Genomic DNA, 18,618 nt, shown 5'->3' with positions numbered 1-18,618 from the left:
TGTCTGTGGGATTGCCCTCACGTTCAAAAGGTATGGGATAGAGTGACTCGCCTCCTTGCGGCATGTGAAGTGGAAGGAACAACATCGTGGAGTGTTGCGGCATGGCTTGATCACTCTGTTGATAGGTGGATGGATGCCTTCAATGCGGATAATTGGTGCTACATATGCATGAGAGGCAAAATCGCCAAGATTTGATTTGAGAGAGGCTTGCAGTCCGCATCCCCTATGTTCCCGGACATTTGGATGCTGATCGCAGGCTTCGCCCTGTGGTATCTATGGAAAGCGCATTGCCTAAAGGTCTTCCAGGATCTGGTGCGGGCCCCGGAGGTAGTGATCATGGACATATGGTTTGCGCTTATTAGCTGCCTACGAGGGCAATTGGAAGAGGTTTGCAGCCATTCCTCTAACGTGGGTACTGCTCGTTTGCACTTTTGGCAGAAATGGCAGAACACACCTATGGTGACACAAGGAGGAAGTGGCCCGAGGTGGAACTACAAGCCCCCACGTTGGCTGTTTCCGGCTCACTTACCACCCTCCCTTCGATGTCGACCCCAAGAGTTGTCTCGTACTAGCCATCACTACAAGGCATCGTTTTAGCTGTAGGTACTTACATTAAGTAGTCAATCCGAAAGGCGATGTAACTAGTCTCATTTTCTTGAACTTGATCGGAGGGAGATTCCCCAATCTATGTTTAAGCCTCCTTGTACAGTCTCTTTGTAATAATCCTTCCTAACTAATGGGAAAGTAGCTTCATTTTGGAAAAAAAATAAAAATATAAGTGCAACAATTTCAGTTCATGAATTGGGAGGGCAATTCAAGTTTCAGCTCTAAACTTACAAAAGTGATCAAGTGGAATCAAAACTAGAGAGAGAGAGAGAGAGAGATTAGCAATCAGATATATTTTAGTGTCATAGACAGAAAAATATCCATGGAAACCCTTGAGGGCATAATTGCAAGGTATTTAACTCATATGGATATGCATGGCAATTGAAGTTTTGAGTAAAACCAATCGTGATCTAACCCTACATAGATGAACAAGTGGGACCATAAGCTCATACACTAGATCAATAAAACCCATGTTGGAAAGGTGAACTTATGAACTCTAATGGAGAACAAAACCATTATAAATACTATAGCTTTAGTTTCGATGCAAATATTCGTGAAGTTAGGGCTCCAAATAAAATAAAGTTCCTATGTAGACATATGGAATTTTAGTTTCGATGCAAATATTCATGAAGTTAGGGCGTCAAATAAAAGACATGGAATTTCCCCTATGGCACACAACCCGTTTCCCTTCTTGTTGGGTGACACAATCTTCATAAGTATGTGCCTCTATTACCTAATCCATTTCCCCTCATGATCGTCCAAGTAACTCCAAGATTTTTGTATTTGATAGCGAGGTGGTTCCATTTATAGAAAATTGGGCATGAATGCCCTAGATTAATGGGAAGAAGAGCCTTACAAATTCTCTTTTTCATAATATTTGAAATGTGAAGAATCCATCTTTTTCTTCCTCATAATAACTTCTTGCTCATGCCAACCTTTGGTAAGTTCGCGTATTCAAAAGCCCATAATTATCTCTATAGTGGTATGTGCTTCCATTTCTTCTTTGGCTTCAACAAACTTCTATTGGTTGTGCCAAATCAAATCTTGTTTGCTTTATATGGTAGAAAACATTATTCTGTTTTACTTTGCTCTTCTTTAAGTGTGTTGTTCTCTTCCCATAACTTCTCAATCTTTACCAAGAGAAAAATATAACATGGGAGTTCAAATGTTTGACACAATAGGTTTTGGTCAATGTAATGGGAGCACATACATAATACTAATTACTCATGTTTGTGATAAAAAAGGGCCATGATAATTTACAAACATGCCTTAAATGTAATGTTGAACTAGTTCCTTAATTGAAATTTGAGAGATAGTGTAAGAACGTGGTACTACAAAAAAAAAACCCATAAAAACATAGGTATTGGTAGCCCTAAAACCATAAAGTGAAGAAAAAAAGCACAAATGGTTATGCTCTCAATTGGTAAATTTCCCTTGTCTACAGAAGACTAGAAGGTTAGACGTTCAAACCTGACATTTTATAGAGGCATCACTATAGTATGATTTAAACAAAGGTACATAGGCTAGTGAAATGGGGCTTACCACAAGGGCGTAATACAAAACAAATTTACCATTTTTTCAGTTGGATGGTGATGGACAGGAACGAGTTTTGGGCGATCTATTAGAAGAAAATAAGTTTACCAAGTGCTAGGTATTAAGCTTTCATCTTACTATATTCAGAAACTTTCTCAAACTCGTTCAATATTGTATTGCCCTTGCCCCGAGTTTTTTAAAGTTTGTTTTCGAGGATTGTAAGGCGTAAATAACAGGAAAAGCCGAGTTCCCAAACACGGCTTTCAAAGAAAGTAGACCACAAGAAACCACGCTAAACTCTTGGGGGCTTTTTTTCCCTTCCGCTTTCTTACGGCCTTCCTATTTTCACCTAAGCTATGATGGATTGCTATGAAGAATTAGTTTTGTTCATAGAAACAGAGTAAATTATGAAGTATGAATATGAAATTTCAACTACAAATAACATACATATTGATTGTCCCCTCTATATGCATTTATTTATTTATTTATTTATTTATTTATTTATTTATTTATTTTAAATATAATATATATTTATATTAGAGAGATTTCCAAAGCTCTTTGACAATCAAGGCCACTTCTATAAATTATCAAAATAAACAAAACAGAAAACTCTAATCAAAAGAAACAAAACAGAAAACCCTAATCATTACATAATAGCCAAGAATTTAGGGTTTCTAGTTCTCTGTTTTCTTAATCCATGGCACATGCCCTACAATCACAAGCACTTCGCTCTGTTTCTTCTTCAACCTCCGGCTATCGCACCACAGTGAGTTATTGTGATCGATCTAATTTCTGCATGATCAGGACAATCTCTTTCACCAGGTGTTCTTCGTGGGAATTAAGGCAGAGGATCATCATTCCTCCAGCGCGGAGCGAAATCCAGGTTTCAAAAACAGAAATCTTAAAATAGTGTATGTGTTTTGTACAGATTTAATCAAATGCTAAATGTTATATGAGTTTAGTTTGCTAAATGCATCATTAATTGATTTCAATGAAAAAATGAGAGAAAAATGATGACTTACGATTATTGCGTTCACTTTGTTGCTAAATGTACATTTAATCAGAACATAGATTAGCAGTGATATGCTTTATGAGGATGTATGTATGGCCACGTCAATACATGTGAATATTAGAGAAGCAATGATCGTTTGTGTGACAAGAATATCCATGATGTTGATGTGTATCATTTGTTAATTTACTGTATTATTAGATGTTAAAATATCACATATCCAGCTGTGATGTTAGATAAGAACAAATGGCTGGATGATATAAGATGTTTTATGAGATGTTAGATGAGGATGTGCAGTTCTGTGTATCGTTTGGAAACCAAGTGTATGTATGTCATAAGATGTATTATGGAGATGCCCAATATGAGAACCAAGACGATGGATGTGATAAGATATATCATTGAGATGTCCAATATGAGAACCAAGGCGACAGATCTGGCGACATTGATTCGATTCATGTGCTCAACCCAAAAGAGTGATCATAATTGTGGCAGCACAAGATATATATGCTCACTCTGTACAGGACATAAATCATGTGCTGCCACAATCATTATCATTCTTCTGGGTTGAGCACATGAATCGAATCAACATCACCACATCTATTGCCTTGGTTCTCTCTCTCTCTCTCTCTCTCTCTCTCTCTATATATATATATATATAGAGAGAGAGAGAGAGAGAGGTTCTCGAGAAGTCTTGCATGGGATATGATTATGCATTCTATAAAAGCATTTTTTTCCAGAACAATTTTAAGATTCAAGACATAGAATGGTCGTTTTGACACACAAATGCCAGGATCAATCTGAACCAGCATGTCAAGGTGATCCTCCCAAATGGTGGGAAAGAGATTTGGGAGTGACCTTAACCGACATACATTCTGCACAAGAACTCGAGGAGATGATCTCAAAAGCTGAAGGCAAACTTGTGGTGGTAGAGTTTTTTGCTAGCTGGTGTGGATCATGCCGAGCTTTATATCCAAAGGTATGGCTATTGTTTGGGCCCTTTTATCAGTTAGCCATATATGAGATATCTCTCTATATAGATAGCATGTTACTTATGTATAGCTCTCTATGTATGTAGCTAGTATGAAAGCATCAAGACGTCTGTTTATCGAAACATCGTGGTAAATTTAAAGGGAATTTGGAATCTTCTTTTGCAGCTATGCAAACTTGCAATCGAAAATGAAGATGTTATCTTTGCCAAAGTTAACTTCAATGAGAATAAAACGCTCTGCAAGACCCTAGATGTTAAAGTTCTTCCGTACTTCCACTTCTATAGAGGGACATTAGACAAATTAGATTCGTTCTCTTGCAACATTTTAAAGGTCAGAAACTTTAGTGTGCTCTTGCAGTATATTTTTCACACAAGTATGTTGACCTCATGTATGTTGGCTATTGCAGTTGCAAAAGCTCAAGGAGGCCATTTCTAGATACAATGTAGGGGTGAATTATGCTGACTCTACAGGAAACACAAATGTTGAGTGAAAATGGGATGAATGTTTCTTCTGTGGGATAGAAAAGGGACAATCTCCAGAATTAGGCAACAAATTTTTGTGAGACTGATACTATTTTTTTTAACGGCTATACAAGATTTGCTTAATGATGAGAAAAAGATGTTCACTAGCACTCAGTTTGCAAGTTTGTAACAACTTATCAATATAAATGACAACTCTATAATTGTATGTATTATCACCTATATTCTCTCTTATACTTTAACTAGAAAGAGATTTGAATGTGGATTTTTCAAGTAGAAGTCCACAAGCATAATGTGCATACAGGAAGCACCAATGGAAGGATGTGGAATTTCAAAAATCTTGTGAGGAAGATCCAGTTTTAAGATCCTGGACTTTCCTCTTCTTGAGGTTTTTTTCGAAGTCATGATAAAATTATTGGCAGTTGATGAGACATCAATGATATACCTGTAGTTAGTTGAATATGAGACAATTGTTTGTGTTGTGTAATTAATCTTATTTGCATGTTTTCCACCTCATTATTGACATAATTGTCAAGGGGTGTTGGGAAGGAACAGATTTTGCTTTTTCCTCTTACAGCACTATTAAAAATACCCTAGTGATAACACACCCATTCAAAATAGTGGCACAGTTTCTAATGTATCATTCGTGGCTGTGAGATTACTGCCATACGTGATTAAAAGCTGTAAGTGACTAACGTTCTTTAATCAAAGTGATTCTCATGGCTCAAATGTTGTTTACTCAGAAGGATTCCATCTGAAAATGTGATTTTTATATGATTTTCTATCTAATATATGATTCTCAGGGTAAATTTAATTTAATATGATTCTTTAAGTAGGAAGTTTTAGTATATGCTTCTAAGAATAAAAAAAGTGGCAGATAAATCTCAAGGTAAGATATACATACAAAAGACTGAATTCACTCATCTGACAGCCAAAAGATTTTGCATGACAGAAAATGCTTGAAGAGTTAAAAAGGTTTATACCTTCTGTCAAAACAATTAATTTATTATTTTACTGTTATAGTGTTTTATTGTAATTTAACATGAATTAGCAAGACCGCCAACTTCTCCAACTTAGGTACTCATGAAAACATTTGTCCCAAGAGAGACCCCTTCTCAATTAGATACTTAAAAGCATTTATTCCCAGATTTGATAAACCATGAAATGATGAAGAGAAAAAATTGTGCAAATTGCAATGGCAACAATATAAACACAAGTTTGTTTTATGTTCACAACTTCAGGAATAAAGAAACTGGTTTACTACAAAATTCTAAATGATAATCGCTATTAAACATACATAAATTTAAAATGAATAAAAACGTTTCGGTATGTTTTCATTATTCTCTGTTTGCAAATAATCAACGAATTTCTATGATGTGGTAACTAGTCAACAATTAATAACTCAGAAATAACGTGATTGCAAGATAAAATATTACTTTCTAACACCAACAAAATGTGTTGGCATTGTGGCAGATGTAAATTATGTTCATTAATAGGCAATGCATGTGGCCTCTGAAAAAGAGAGAACATCATACCAGGACTGCAACAATTCACACTTGCATAGTAAGTAATGTTAACAAATATTATAGAACTTGTTGACATTTAACATCATCTTGTTGACCTCTGTATCTTGAACTTGCTGTTTCTATGCACTTTGAAATACGGGTAGCAATTTTTCGTGCATAAGAAATTCGTTGTGATGGATCCATCCGCAGTACCTGTGCCATTAACAGAGATTCAATTAAAGATCTAACAAGAAGAAACCTTATGCTTGCTAATCTGCCTGTGGGAGCTTGGCTTATTAGTAGTGTCAAAATTCCATACTACGTGCATTATTAAAATGCTCAAAATAATGTAGAATTTACCTTATTTACATATATGCTTGATATTGTGGAGTGTCCATGTGAGACGCCGCATGGCCACTCCACAACATGGTAGGATGATTTTAAAATGCATGAATTTAAGTTTTTCATCAGATAAATTTACTTCCAAAGTCCTTGAGGATACAGATCTTTGATTAAAAACTATCAATTCTTCCTGCAGCATGTCGTTATCACATAACTAATAGGCTTAGCTGGTAAGTTATTTGCAAAGCCAATTTTACCTCATCAGTATTAAAGCTCTCCACAATGATGCCACCTCGTCGAGGCAATCCAAGTCCCGTCCAATCCATTTCAAAAATCCCAAATTCATTTGCAAGCTCCTATAAAATCATTTCAGTAAAGCAGATGTACTCATTTCACATTTCTATATGACAGATAAACTTCTGCTTACCTTACTAAGAGATGACTTCTCATTCCCAATTACTCCATAAATAAGTCCCCTGTAGTCTGCTGTCGGCCCCTGCTCATTAAAATTTTATAATTGATTTTAAAGTGGCAAAAGAATTACAAAGTTATGACATCACAACTTACATCAAAATTCAAAGGATGGGTGAAAAATCATAAAAGAAACATAGATAATAATGTTTATCAACAAAGAAAATCATGGCTAGCATTATAAAAATTCAATAATGTTTGTGTGCAGTGTGCACATCTTCACTTGTATTAAATTAGATTAATTTTTGGGACATGCAGGCTGGCATATAATCTTCATGGGATTTTCATGCAAAAAAATGGGATCTTTCATAAGATTCCATGAAGCAAGATTCTAACCTCCATTAGCCAAAAATCTTACCTGGCCATGGATTTCCAACACAGGTCGTCCTTTACATGTCTGAGAACAAAAACAAACATAAAGTTACGAATATACATCAAGAAATGCCTTTCTACAAGTTTTTTGCATAAAATTTAATCTATTACCAGTGTATCTTCTATCAATGTAGAAAAGACAGAATGTTTGTGTGTATATATTTTGTATATGCATCTATTAAGAATACACGAGAAAGATGGGAGGCAGGGGTAAGAATTTAGATATATAAACTAGCTTAATATATTTATCCTTCTAAATTACAAAATACTACAACAATGTCATGATTTTACATTCATCTAAATAATTTTGTAAAGAGATCCAAAATTGATGCCATAACATTGCATTTTTGTTCTAGAGGATATTTTTAACTGTCATAAGGTGGCCCCATATGGGTGTGGTACATGCTCAATACATGAATAAAGACTGATCTTAAAATGGCTGAATAAGGTCATCCTCTTCAACACACTTTTCTTTAAAAATAGCAGTCAACTGATGAATATGCTAAATATAGATAGCTCTAAACTCTAAAATGCACCTGTCTATGAACAGTTCATGAAGCAAGCATCCAGATTGCAATCTAGTGCTTACAACATAAAAATACTTTAATCTGCCAGCATGCATTCGGAATGCACTTACACATGCATGCATGCATGCACTACCTTTGGATTACCCTAGTAAACTTTGTATATATACACGCCAATCAAACTTCACCTGTCTTGAAACCCAATTCAGATATTCCTCCCACAGAAGATTTGGGGCATCACGATCAGGTCGCAGCACTTTCCAACAATTTAGACGTAATTTTCTCTCTGTAATGTTGGCAACCTGCTTTCCAAGGAAATCAATAGGATAACAAAAGAATTGCCTATTTGACTAATTATTAGACTTACCTCTAAGTTAAAATCACGTTCTCCAGGGGCACCCAGCTCCATCCCAGGATCAATCCAGTGCCCAGGAACTATAGAGATTGTCTTACACTTCCCAAAGTCTTTCAATGCGTCCAAATATAGAGAGGTTGGTAAAGGCTCTTCTTTTGAAACCTAGACAATTACAAAGATTAAAATAAATCATATACAGACTGTGACACTATAGACTATTTTCGTAGAATATAATATAATATAATGCATAAACAAGATAAGAAGCATGAACTGACCATCATACCAATACTTTGAGTTAGTCTCACTTTGAAATTTTCCAATCCTCCTAAATGTCTTTGTATTTGAGGATGTGGAAGTAAAGGTAATGCATGTGTCAAGGCAGAAATTTCCTACAAAATATACACTCATTAGCCCAAGTAATATTATAATCTAAAAATTTTACCTATAGACACCAAGAACTAAGAAACTTCGACAACATTGTTCAACAAACGCACACAAAAAAATAGTATACAGTTAAGAGAGAAGATACGCTCAACTTTTTAGCAAAAGCACACTACTTCAATATTTCTAATGCATGAAAACCTTATGTGTCATACAACTACCATTTTGCATTTGACCCATACCCATCAACATAATCTCATAGACGTATCAAAAAGACCAATTCCATATGAATAATTCCACTGAACAAAAGTGTCCCATGTAGTGAAAGGGAAAAAAGGCAACACTGATTGGACATGACACCAAATAAATCCATGGTAGACAACAGAACAGAGAGATGAGAGAGAGCTAGAGGTAAGAACCCAATGGTTTAAAATTATGATGTTAAATAGAATGTAAAATAATTATGAGTACAAAATCTTTTCATAAACCTGACACTGCCTTTTACAGTCCGCAATGTGCTAAGACACCACTGCAAGACTGACTTTATACCACACTGTAGATAATTAACCCAAAAAGTAAAGTAGAACTTATAGGCTCTAATTCTAAACTTGGATCCCTACATTTCATTGCTTTCTATTTCATTATTAGACCTCATGATGTGCTTCGTAAAGAATATAAATGTAGACCTATAAAAGCCTGTTTCTTCAGGCTCTAACTTGGTATACTGTCTTCTGCCCATACACTGCAAGGCGTTTCTGAAAACATTTCAGGTTCACAATCAGCACAAAGGTCAACAATGTTAAAGGCTTATATTCATTCATATGGAGTGGAATCCAAAGTGATAATGTGGAAAAAGCCTACATTCTGATTAGATGAGATGTACTTTGAGTACCAGGTGGTGAAATTTTATGAAAGGTCTGTCTAAATGTTTTTAAGTCCACCAGCAATCCTTCGGAAGCTCAAGTTATTGCCCGGTGTTTTCTGTAGTGAATGAGTTCCCACCGCACTTCCATCTGCCCATTGTGAACCCTGGTCTCAATTAGCTATACATAATCCTAGTTCAAACAATCAAATATATCCAATATACACTGAATAATTGTTCAAATCGGTATTATAACTAGGAACCCTCAAATGCCTGCCTCCATTATTCTCAATGAGAATAAATATGACTCTCAGTAGTCTTGATGCAGAATCATTCATATTCACTCAACAATAATTCAAAGTTATGGAGAATATCATATATGTTTGGTTGATTTTAATCAGGAGTAAAACTCACAAATTTACAATTTTGTGTCAAATTGAAGTTCCTCATGTACTGCATGCTCAATGCATCATTTCCTATTTTGCTCTGTACTGATATTTTGGACCACAGAAAACAAATGATCAGTTTGTCTTTTAATTGATTTCTTTTAAATTTCTAATATGAGCTATAGGAGAAACAAAAATATACTTCTTGAGTTTTCAGATGGATACCAATCCAATTTGATGACCCCACGTGTTCTCTCCAATAATTTTTCATGAGACCTTCCTACCTGCAGTTATGAAAGTGAAATCTTTCAGCTGAGTTGTTCACAGCACCATGCACATGATAAAACTAAGAAGAATCATGGTAATAGTGAAGCCTTTGGCGGAGTATAGTGAAATCATTAAGAGAGAATGTCTTATGTGGATGGAAGTAGAATGTCACCACTCAATTAGGTGGCTGCTATTGCAGTCAACAATGTTGAAGTTGGGGAGGGTTTTCATGCTTCCATATCAAAATGCCCTAAAGAGATACCCAAAGTTTATTCTTTGGAATACTTAAAGAAAATGGTCTACTTGATTGCAGATAAGTTCTCCAAGGATGCATTCCATACATCAGTCAGCTTAAATGGGGTATTTTTACAGGAAATTGCTTTCAGTGTGGGGTGTCGGTGCATTTTGTGGCCTATAAGAGGTAATAATCGTTGACCATCCTCCACTTGAAATGGTAGAGGACCGTGTGTAAATGTGGTGCCTGATGTATAAAGAAGTCCTAAGGAGATGATAAAACGAAGAAGAATAATGGTAATAGTTGAAAATACAAATATAAAGTGAAACTTAGGATCCTTGTGAGAGAAGGCAAAGCATATTCTAGATGGTAAGAAATTTTTAATATTTTAAAGAATTTTCAACAAGAATATCCTACCTCTATGCTAGCACCAACTACAAGCTTCCCCTTGCCAAATATAAAATCCTTTTGAAGCTTTGCTTTATAAACTTCTGAAACCTCTACTGAAGGTTGTAATGCTGCAAACCATCCTCTTTCAGTCAGCTAATACATAGATTTGTACCTGTATGGAATTTTCTTCATTGAGGATGATCGTCTAGTTACACTCTACATGGAATTACACCTGTCCAGTAGCCACCCAGCTTATATCTTTTATACTAACATATGAACTTTGATCATTCATGGAGAAGACAAAGTTTTATGAACAAATAAATGGTACACAGTGTTTAAGATTATTAGTAACAGAAGATAATAGTACAGCCAAAAGGTCGAAACAAGATTCCCACTGATTAAATCTGTTCATTGCCTGGTTTCCTATCAATGGCACCTAAATCGAGACAGTAGAGGAATTAACAATCAAGATCATGCCAATTGAGAACATGACAAGATTTGTTACTAAAAATCAAATATTTCCCAGAATGGATTAGAAATGGGAATCACTGAATCTATTCTGGGGTCTCTGGAAAGAAGGGTGAACAGAGACTCTTCTAGATCCAAAACAATTCAATAAATATACATGCCAGAGGTATATTGACCCCAACTGTTTTAGCTCAATAGGAAAGGCTGAATAAAGAACCCTAAGAACATTTAGAGAAAGCAAACATTTAAAGAATCTCACCTAGTTTCCCAAAAATTGGTGTCAACGATTTCAAGTGGAAATGTGGAATAAGATGTAGATTTAGAAAGCAATCTTTCCTAGTTTTTGGTTCAATCTTCAGTCCTAGTGATGAGCAAAGAGGTACACACTGCCAGCGCCATCTTCCATTATCCCCTATTGGACATCCAACAACACTCAGTGAAAGTTGTTGTATTTCAAATTTTATATTTTGATAAAAATAAATGAGGAAAGGATGAGTGGAAATTATACAATAAAGAAATCTTGAATGATTACCTAAAGCGCCACTCAGGCTCACACAAACAAGAGAAAACATCATCCCTCTCTCAACACACACAGATTTAAGAACCACAAGAACACAATTTGCATTGCACAAACTCAAAGACTTGATAGAGGATATACAAGCCGATTGCTAATGCATAAAGAAATTCTGGATCTCACAACAGAATGCAGATGAATATTGCAAGAGGAAATTGCACTAATAAACCACATATAGAATTCTTGAATTATGTCATTCTCAAAATTATTACCTAGACCAAGAAAGTGAGGCAGAACAAAAGTTCGTTTAATCTTCATCTGAGTCACGGCACCAAGCCCTAGGCTAGCTCCTACCTCCCATTTATGAGTCTGCTGATAAAACAGAAAGAAAATTTAAACATGATCTTCTACAAACTACATCTTCTTATGCTTTCTATGATTTCAAAATCACATTTGGTTATATAAACCGCAAAATTAGATGTTTGTAAAATTCAAATATAAATTTTAGTTATAGAAACTGCATCTTATGGTGTTTCTCAGATTTCAAAAGAACATCAAATTATGATGCTTTAAGAGGAGTCGTGCCGTGTCATGTCAATCATCTCCGGTCATAGAAAATTGCACCTTATCTTGTTTCAAAAGCCTGTGTTCTATTTTCTTCAAATTTTGCTTCGTATTTTGCTTTAATTGTTATGTTAAATCAAATATCTTTATTTGAACCTTCCATGAAGGTAGTATAATACACACATGAAAGTGTACAAGTTTCAATCTTACCCAGGAAGATGCAACGGCAAAGAAGAAAAGAAATTTAGATTTATCTTGTGAAGTAGAGATTTCAAATATATTCTGATGATATCTTAGATTTCGATATCATATGGTTCTTATCGGAACTGCATTTTCAATTATTGCTTTCTAAGATACCAAAAGCATATTTAACTAGAAAAAATGAATCTCTGGATGCATTCTAAGAGAACGAAAACCACATTCCCGAGAAGAAAAACCAATCTTCTTGGAAAAACATTACTGCACGTTTTGCTAGATGCAGCTCCGATGTGAGATAAAAGAGAATTAAGGAAAACCTTACATGAAGCTCTATAATGCACGTCATTAACTCGTATAGCCAATTTCAATGTCTGGCTGACAGGAAGAGGTATGGGGAAGATTTTACCTGGTGAGGCAGGATATGGTAGATATGAGGAGGAACATAATCTGCATTATGAGGATTCCCATAGCATAACTTGCTTCCTACACAGAAGCCATCGTCTGAGAGGTCTAGCTCGTCCTCTCCTTCCATTCTCTCTCTCTCTCTCTCTCTCTCTCTCTCTCTCTCTCTCTCTCTCTCTCTCTCTCTCTCTCTCTGTGCCCCCTCCTCCCCCTTCTGCTCTGCTCTGTTCTCACCTCTGTGACCATATCCTGAGGTTTCACCAAATTACCAAAATAGCCCAGCAGAATTTGCTAGTACATTTCGTGGGGCCCACAACTCAGTATGTAGCTCCACCTATTTTGACCATAACTAGCTCAATCTATTTTGACCACAAGTGCCCACTCCATGTTGATACGTTTTGGCATAGATCATCCTAAATCTGTCATAGTTAGCGAAATAATAGACGTTGCGATCGATCGATCACTCCATGCCTCACTCAAGCTGAGCATACTACCTGCTGGCTCAAAATCTGCCATAATCTAAGCTAAATGCTCTATAAGAAGTGAGTTAATTGCCTTGTTAGTGCTGCTACAAGCGCGTGAAATTTGTAAGAGATCAGATCACCAAATGATCGTTGTTCTTTCTTGCAACATGAGACATTTATAATTCACTTCAAGGAGGATGGTCTCTCCTGGTTTCAAAAAATAGAGTTTGTAGGATCATAATAGAAACAAGGAGGATGGTCTCAACCCAACTTGTCGGATGCATCTACATAGCATCTACCCATAGTTTGAAGCTTGTCAAGTCATAATAGAGACAAGGAGGACGGTCTCTCTGGATTCAAAAAATAGAGTTTGTACAATCATGTCTAATTACATTACTCTCTCATCTACATAGCATTATCAACTACTCACCAACCTAGGTCCCTCATTTGCTTCACCCGCATAACAATGCCTAATCTCATTGCTTGGACTTCATTATAATTGGTGTTACTGACTTTCTGAGTGTGCGACCATGTGATTGTTAATGAAACATTTTCATGTCTCTATAAAATGATTTTTCTCTTTGAAGTTTTCTTGCTTAACAATTCCTTTTCTGCCATTTATGATGAATATATTTAATTTGAAATTAAAACAAGAAGAATTTGATGATCTAAACAAAGGATAGACTCATGTTGAGCCAAATTTATGTACGCAAAATGTAAGATTGTACATCAATACCAAGTAGAAACACGCATCTGCAATTACATTCTTTTTTCTTATGAGTCGGAAGTCCATGATAAGGATCACCTTGCCAACAGAATAATGAAAGACAATATTTCAACCCAACATAAATAAGACCAATTTTTGTATCAAGAACTCTACCGCAGGCTACCTGTGAGGCTATGGATTTTTATTACAACAAAAAGTCCTTGCAAGAACCTTAAATATATCAAGGGTTTTGACACATTGATCACCCAAGATAACATTGTAACAAGAACAAGTATCACCATACCACAAACAAGGAGAGAATGACCTCTTCCACGCCCAGTTGTATAACCAAACATTATTGTCCTATACTATTGCACTTATCAGATGTCGAATACCAAACTCGGTAATAAGAGTGAATACCTTCAACTCGTCAAAATTTTCACTCAAGAAATAAGAGTGAGATCAAGGATCAACTATCACTTGGAATTTGAACAGCATCATAATGCCCAAATCCATGATATAAAATTCTAACAGGATTATCACTCCCATACTCTGAACCATAATCAGCTATTGAGATAAGCCCCTTTGACGTTTGATCATAGAAGAGTACCGTTATTGGCACCCTACACATCTCAAGACACCCAAATATCAATCAATATGATTCTTTTTATTAAGAAAGAGACAGAGAAAACATTTACTAGCTACTCACTTAAGGACATGTGATGCCATTAAGAGCTCCGGTTCTCCACCCCATACATATGGCTCACGCATTCGGTTAACATAATTATCAAAGTCTTCTTCAATATACCTGTGCAAAAGAAGGGTTATTTTTCAATCTTGTACTTAGTTCACAAATAAATGGATCTTTAGCAAGTAGAGTTTTAAAAGTAGTGCATACCATTCCGATTCACTTCGTCGATTGATGAGCTCATTCACGACCTAAAAACATTCAATTATGTTTTTAGATTTATTTCTTTTTTATAAAGCAAAATATTCACAATTAAAAGATTCAAGTTATTTCTCAGTAGTTTTAACAAAACGGGTCCAGCTATTTTTTATAATAATAATACTGATAAGCTCCAGCTATCTATTGCATCCTGAAATATGAGCTTTACAATAGCTTTTCAAACTAGGGTTCTCAAACTACGTTAGTAGACTCAGATGAACTCCAAAATTAGGAGTAGAAGAAAAAGGATAATGTGAAAGATGAAACCTTTAATCGAAGATCATCAGCTAGTTCTTGTTGCAAGCTTTCACTTGGAGCAGGTTCAGCATTTCGTAAACAAGCAGCGTGTGAGATGGCTCGGAAAAGACACCGACCATCGCTAGGTATTCCTAATTGAAGAAAATTAAATTATACAATAAAGTCTAGTAAGTCCATGAGACTATATAAAACATATGACAATCATAGTTTCTAAAATCAAGTACACTAAGTTTATTGTGAAATGTTTAAAAGATGCAATGACAAATCTTGCCTGTGACTGAATAATTTGTATAAACATGTTTTCCATGTAAAGATTTCAGTGCTTCAGGATCGAGCAAATCCAACCCACTTTGGACGTGAGCTATTGAATCGGTGATGATTCCACCTATATGATGATGGCCAAGAGCTTTTGGACGTACACTAGGAGCCGATCCCACCGGGAAACATTTGCGAACACCAAATAGTAACCACACAGAATGTCTCCCCTGAAGCCAACGAGCAGGCCTCGCATCCCATGCCGCATTCCATGATCCATCTAGCAAGCTTGCAGCCATAGCCAATCTTCCGAGCCCTACACACAAGTGTGAAAAAATCAAATCACAAGACATTTGAGATATTCAGGTGGTCAAATGACAACATGCTCTAAAAGGTCAATTGAGGAGGCATTCCAAAAGGTCAAACAACACATTATATCCAAACAAACCTTGATCCTTGCAAGGGAGGATTGACCGATTCCAAGGAAGGAAGCCCAAATGGTGAGCTTCAAAGCTTCTTTTCAAAATGGAAAATGTGTTTTGATCAAGGATTGAAGGATGATGAGATGGCAGCAATTCATGCCATATTGTGGCACAATTCACTTCCGAGCCTTCTTCAACACATATGCTAGTGTGAAAACATGATTTTTTATGGACACTAGCATCATGTTGGCATACCCAACTTAGAGTCCGAGAAACACTCGGGGAGGCTGCATAGGAACGCGATGCAATTTGTCTTGAATAAGCATGAAAACTCGATCCTGAAGCTTGTAATAAAGATTGTCTTGTGGATTGTTGAGAGCTTTTGCGAGAAGAACAAAGCCGAAAGCACACAGTTCCAAGCATACTTTTATTGGAATGGGTCTGCTGTCTCCGCCTCAGCGAGGGGGTTCAATGCTCTCATTCTTCAATGTACCCAACCTGCAAAAGATAACAAAATCTTAAACATTATTCAACTTTAACACAACGATATTCCAAACAAGACATCACACATATTGTACATCATGATGTTCCCCGGTCTCTTATTTGTGAATGACTCGATGAATTAATGAATTAACATATCAGATAAGAGGTGAAAACAATAGTAAAGTTAGTAGTAAATTACATTAAATAAAATAATAATTTTATGTAAATGTTTAAATATTTACAAAAACAAAGCATCAGTGTTTTTCATCCTAAAAGAGGCTTTACAAAAAACTTAGGTTTCTCAAAATAATACACTAAAAGGGCAATGCTAACAAAGAATACACACAAGCACAACATTCGAATGTTTAGTTCAAAACAATCTTTGTTAAACATGTGAGTAGAAGTTTCCGGAATATGCTGCCTGGGTACTAAAACTTCAGCATTTTGATTCCAATTACTAGGTCAAGCAAACAAACTCTTGCATAATTACGATGGTTAGGTGCATTGGCAAGTCTTTCACACTACTCTTCCCACTATGATAATTATATTGTAAATTTGAATTTCGGACCAACATTAGAAATTTTAAATTTGTTTCAAATCACAACCAAGATCTTCATTTGCACTTATTTGGCATAATACCAAGGTTAAATAAAGAATATGCTGAATTAACTATTCTACCTGATGGAACTAATCATCAAGACAATCTGAGATTGGTGAGGATCTAAACCTCTAGTTTATTTTTAACAACATGACGTGGATGCATCACAAACTGGGTCTAGATGTGCATCTTCAAATGTTGAAAATCCACGGGAAAACATGGCAAATTCCCATGTTATTCATACATGCCTATGACAATGATGATGATGGCATATTTATGATGATAATGAAGTCGTGTTTGGGATGATAATGACCTCATGTTTGTGATGATTATGGTAATTGAATATTTGTCACTGTTATGGTCAAAGCATAATTATAATGATGGCACGACCATGATTGTGAAGATGATTCAAACGCCAGATATAGGGAACATGAAGCATTTGTTAGTCAGTATGCATGTTGCCTCATCTGCGGTTTGGAAGCAAATGAGGCATTCCAAACGTTTTTCTTCTTCAAAAAGGAATAACTGAGAGACGAGACCTAGAACCCATGTTGCAAAAGAAATGGGAACCTGGCATTAGAATCATCCAAAGGACGTGAGCAAAAATAAAAGAGAAGAATTTGAGGGTTTGGAGCAGAACACAAAAACATATATATGGAGAAGGGGGGGGGGGGGTGGATTTGATCCTTTTCATTTGAATAGAACAAGAAGAAACCAACAATCTGAGCTTGATAAGCTCTGAATTAAACCGAAAAAAAAGACTAGTATTAATAAACAGACAGGCAGAGAGAATGGAACTTACCCAGCAAAAAGCTCATGATGCCGAGAGACAGAGAGAGCTGTGCGACATCGCTACTGTTTCTTTCATCCAAAGGATCGATCTCTTCTTCAATTTTGAGTAAAACCCAATTACCAACTGTGACGACATCCCCTGCCTCCACTCTCTCTCTCTCTCTCTCTCTCTCTCTACCCACTACTACGTGTGTGCCCTCCCTAACACACATATATGTATATGTATGTGTATATGTATATGTATATCAATGTATGTGTATGTGTATGTGTATGTGTATGTGTATGTGTATGTGTATGTGTATGTGTATGTGTATGTGTATGTGTATGTGTATGTGTATGTGTATGTACATGTATATGTATCAGTGTATATGTATATGTATATGTATATGTATATATATATATGTATATGGTATATGATATATGCATATGTATATGATATATGATATATGTGTATGTATATGGTATATGTATGTGGTGTATGCATGTGATATATGTATATATGTATGCACATATATATGTTATGTACATATGTATAATAAATACGGACCATCCCCTTGCATCTCTCGCCGTATGTTACTAGTGTTTGTCATCGTGTCAGCCCCACAAGTCCAATCTTCATGTTCTTGACCCCAACCCCCTCGTAGTTCCATGCATACATAGGGAGTTGTTCGTAGATTTTTTATATATTTTTTATCCTTTCATTAGTTATAAAGAGTTGTTACAAGAATGTTGACCCACCGTCAAGTCTCCCTTGATATGTTGCACTCTTCCATGGGTCCCCATCCCTAAAGGATAGATAGTATCAACACTCCACCACTCAATAACCTAGTTACGTAATTGTT

The 18,618-nt window shown here is 35.9% G+C and overlaps 3 protein-coding genes across 6 annotated transcripts; 1 reads left to right on the top strand and 2 right to left on the bottom strand.

Moving 5' to 3' along the window:
- Positions 1 to 2,687: 2,687 nt before the first annotated feature.
- LOC147849314 (thioredoxin-like 2, chloroplastic) lies at positions 2,688 to 4,828 on the top strand. 2 transcript variants are annotated; one of them, XM_087337655.1, is made up of 4 exons: positions 2,688 to 3,022; positions 3,939 to 4,124; positions 4,303 to 4,467; positions 4,544 to 4,828. In XM_087337655.1, exons 1-4 carry the CDS (start codon positions 2,837 to 2,839, stop codon positions 4,625 to 4,627), a joined length of 621 nt encoding a protein of 206 aa, XP_087193781.1. In that variant the 5' UTR covers positions 2,688 to 2,836; the 3' UTR covers positions 4,628 to 4,828. The 2 variants fall into 2 exon arrangements, with proteins under 2 accessions (XP_087193781.1, XP_087193780.1); XM_087337654.1 differs by having other exon boundaries at positions 3,939 to 4,201; positions 4,236 to 4,467.
- Positions 4,829 to 6,014: 1,186 nt separating this feature from the next.
- Positions 6,015 to 13,044, bottom strand: LOC147849313 (uncharacterized). 2 transcript variants are annotated; one of them, XM_087337662.1, is made up of 13 exons: positions 12,857 to 13,044; positions 11,961 to 12,057; positions 11,434 to 11,586; positions 10,734 to 10,834; positions 10,017 to 10,098; positions 9,843 to 9,919; positions 8,461 to 8,574; positions 8,198 to 8,347; positions 8,019 to 8,132; positions 7,293 to 7,331; positions 6,891 to 6,959; positions 6,721 to 6,819; positions 6,015 to 6,334 (listed from the first exon to the last, which is right to left on the bottom strand). In XM_087337662.1, the coding sequence occupies exons 1-13, from the start codon at positions 12,980 to 12,982 to the stop codon at positions 6,200 to 6,202; spliced, it is 1,356 nt and encodes a 451-aa protein (XP_087193788.1). In that variant the 5' UTR covers positions 12,983 to 13,044; the 3' UTR covers positions 6,015 to 6,199. The 2 variants fall into 2 exon arrangements, 1 of the variants encoding a protein (XP_087193788.1); XR_015531803.1 differs by having other exon boundaries at positions 6,294 to 6,334; positions 7,271 to 7,331.
- Positions 13,045 to 14,126: 1,082 nt separating this feature from the next.
- Positions 14,127 to 17,914, bottom strand: LOC147849312 (uncharacterized). 2 transcript variants are annotated; one of them, XM_087337660.1, is made up of 7 exons: positions 17,787 to 17,914; positions 15,930 to 16,401; positions 15,498 to 15,797; positions 15,236 to 15,357; positions 14,921 to 14,961; positions 14,732 to 14,830; positions 14,127 to 14,645 (listed from the first exon to the last, which is right to left on the bottom strand). In XM_087337660.1, exons 2-7 carry the CDS (start codon positions 16,324 to 16,326, stop codon positions 14,492 to 14,494), a joined length of 1,113 nt encoding a protein of 370 aa, XP_087193786.1. In that variant the 5' UTR covers positions 16,327 to 16,401; positions 17,787 to 17,914; the 3' UTR covers positions 14,127 to 14,491. The 2 variants fall into 2 exon arrangements, with proteins under 2 accessions (XP_087193786.1, XP_087193787.1); XM_087337661.1 differs by lacking the exon at positions 17,787 to 17,914 and adding an exon at positions 17,298 to 17,511.
- Between the last annotated feature and the right edge of the window lie 704 nt (positions 17,915 to 18,618).

The sequence above is a fragment of the Azolla caroliniana genome, unplaced genomic scaffold (genome assembly GCF_043228905.1).
Source record: "Azolla caroliniana isolate FFs.n. ecotype wild unplaced genomic scaffold, voAzoCaro1.0.p SCAF_83, whole genome shotgun sequence".
Classification (NCBI taxonomy): domain Eukaryota; kingdom Viridiplantae; phylum Streptophyta; class Polypodiopsida; order Salviniales; family Salviniaceae; genus Azolla; species Azolla caroliniana.
Note: the sequence above shows the minus strand (reverse complement) of the source record. Positions and strands in the feature narration are given on the sequence as shown.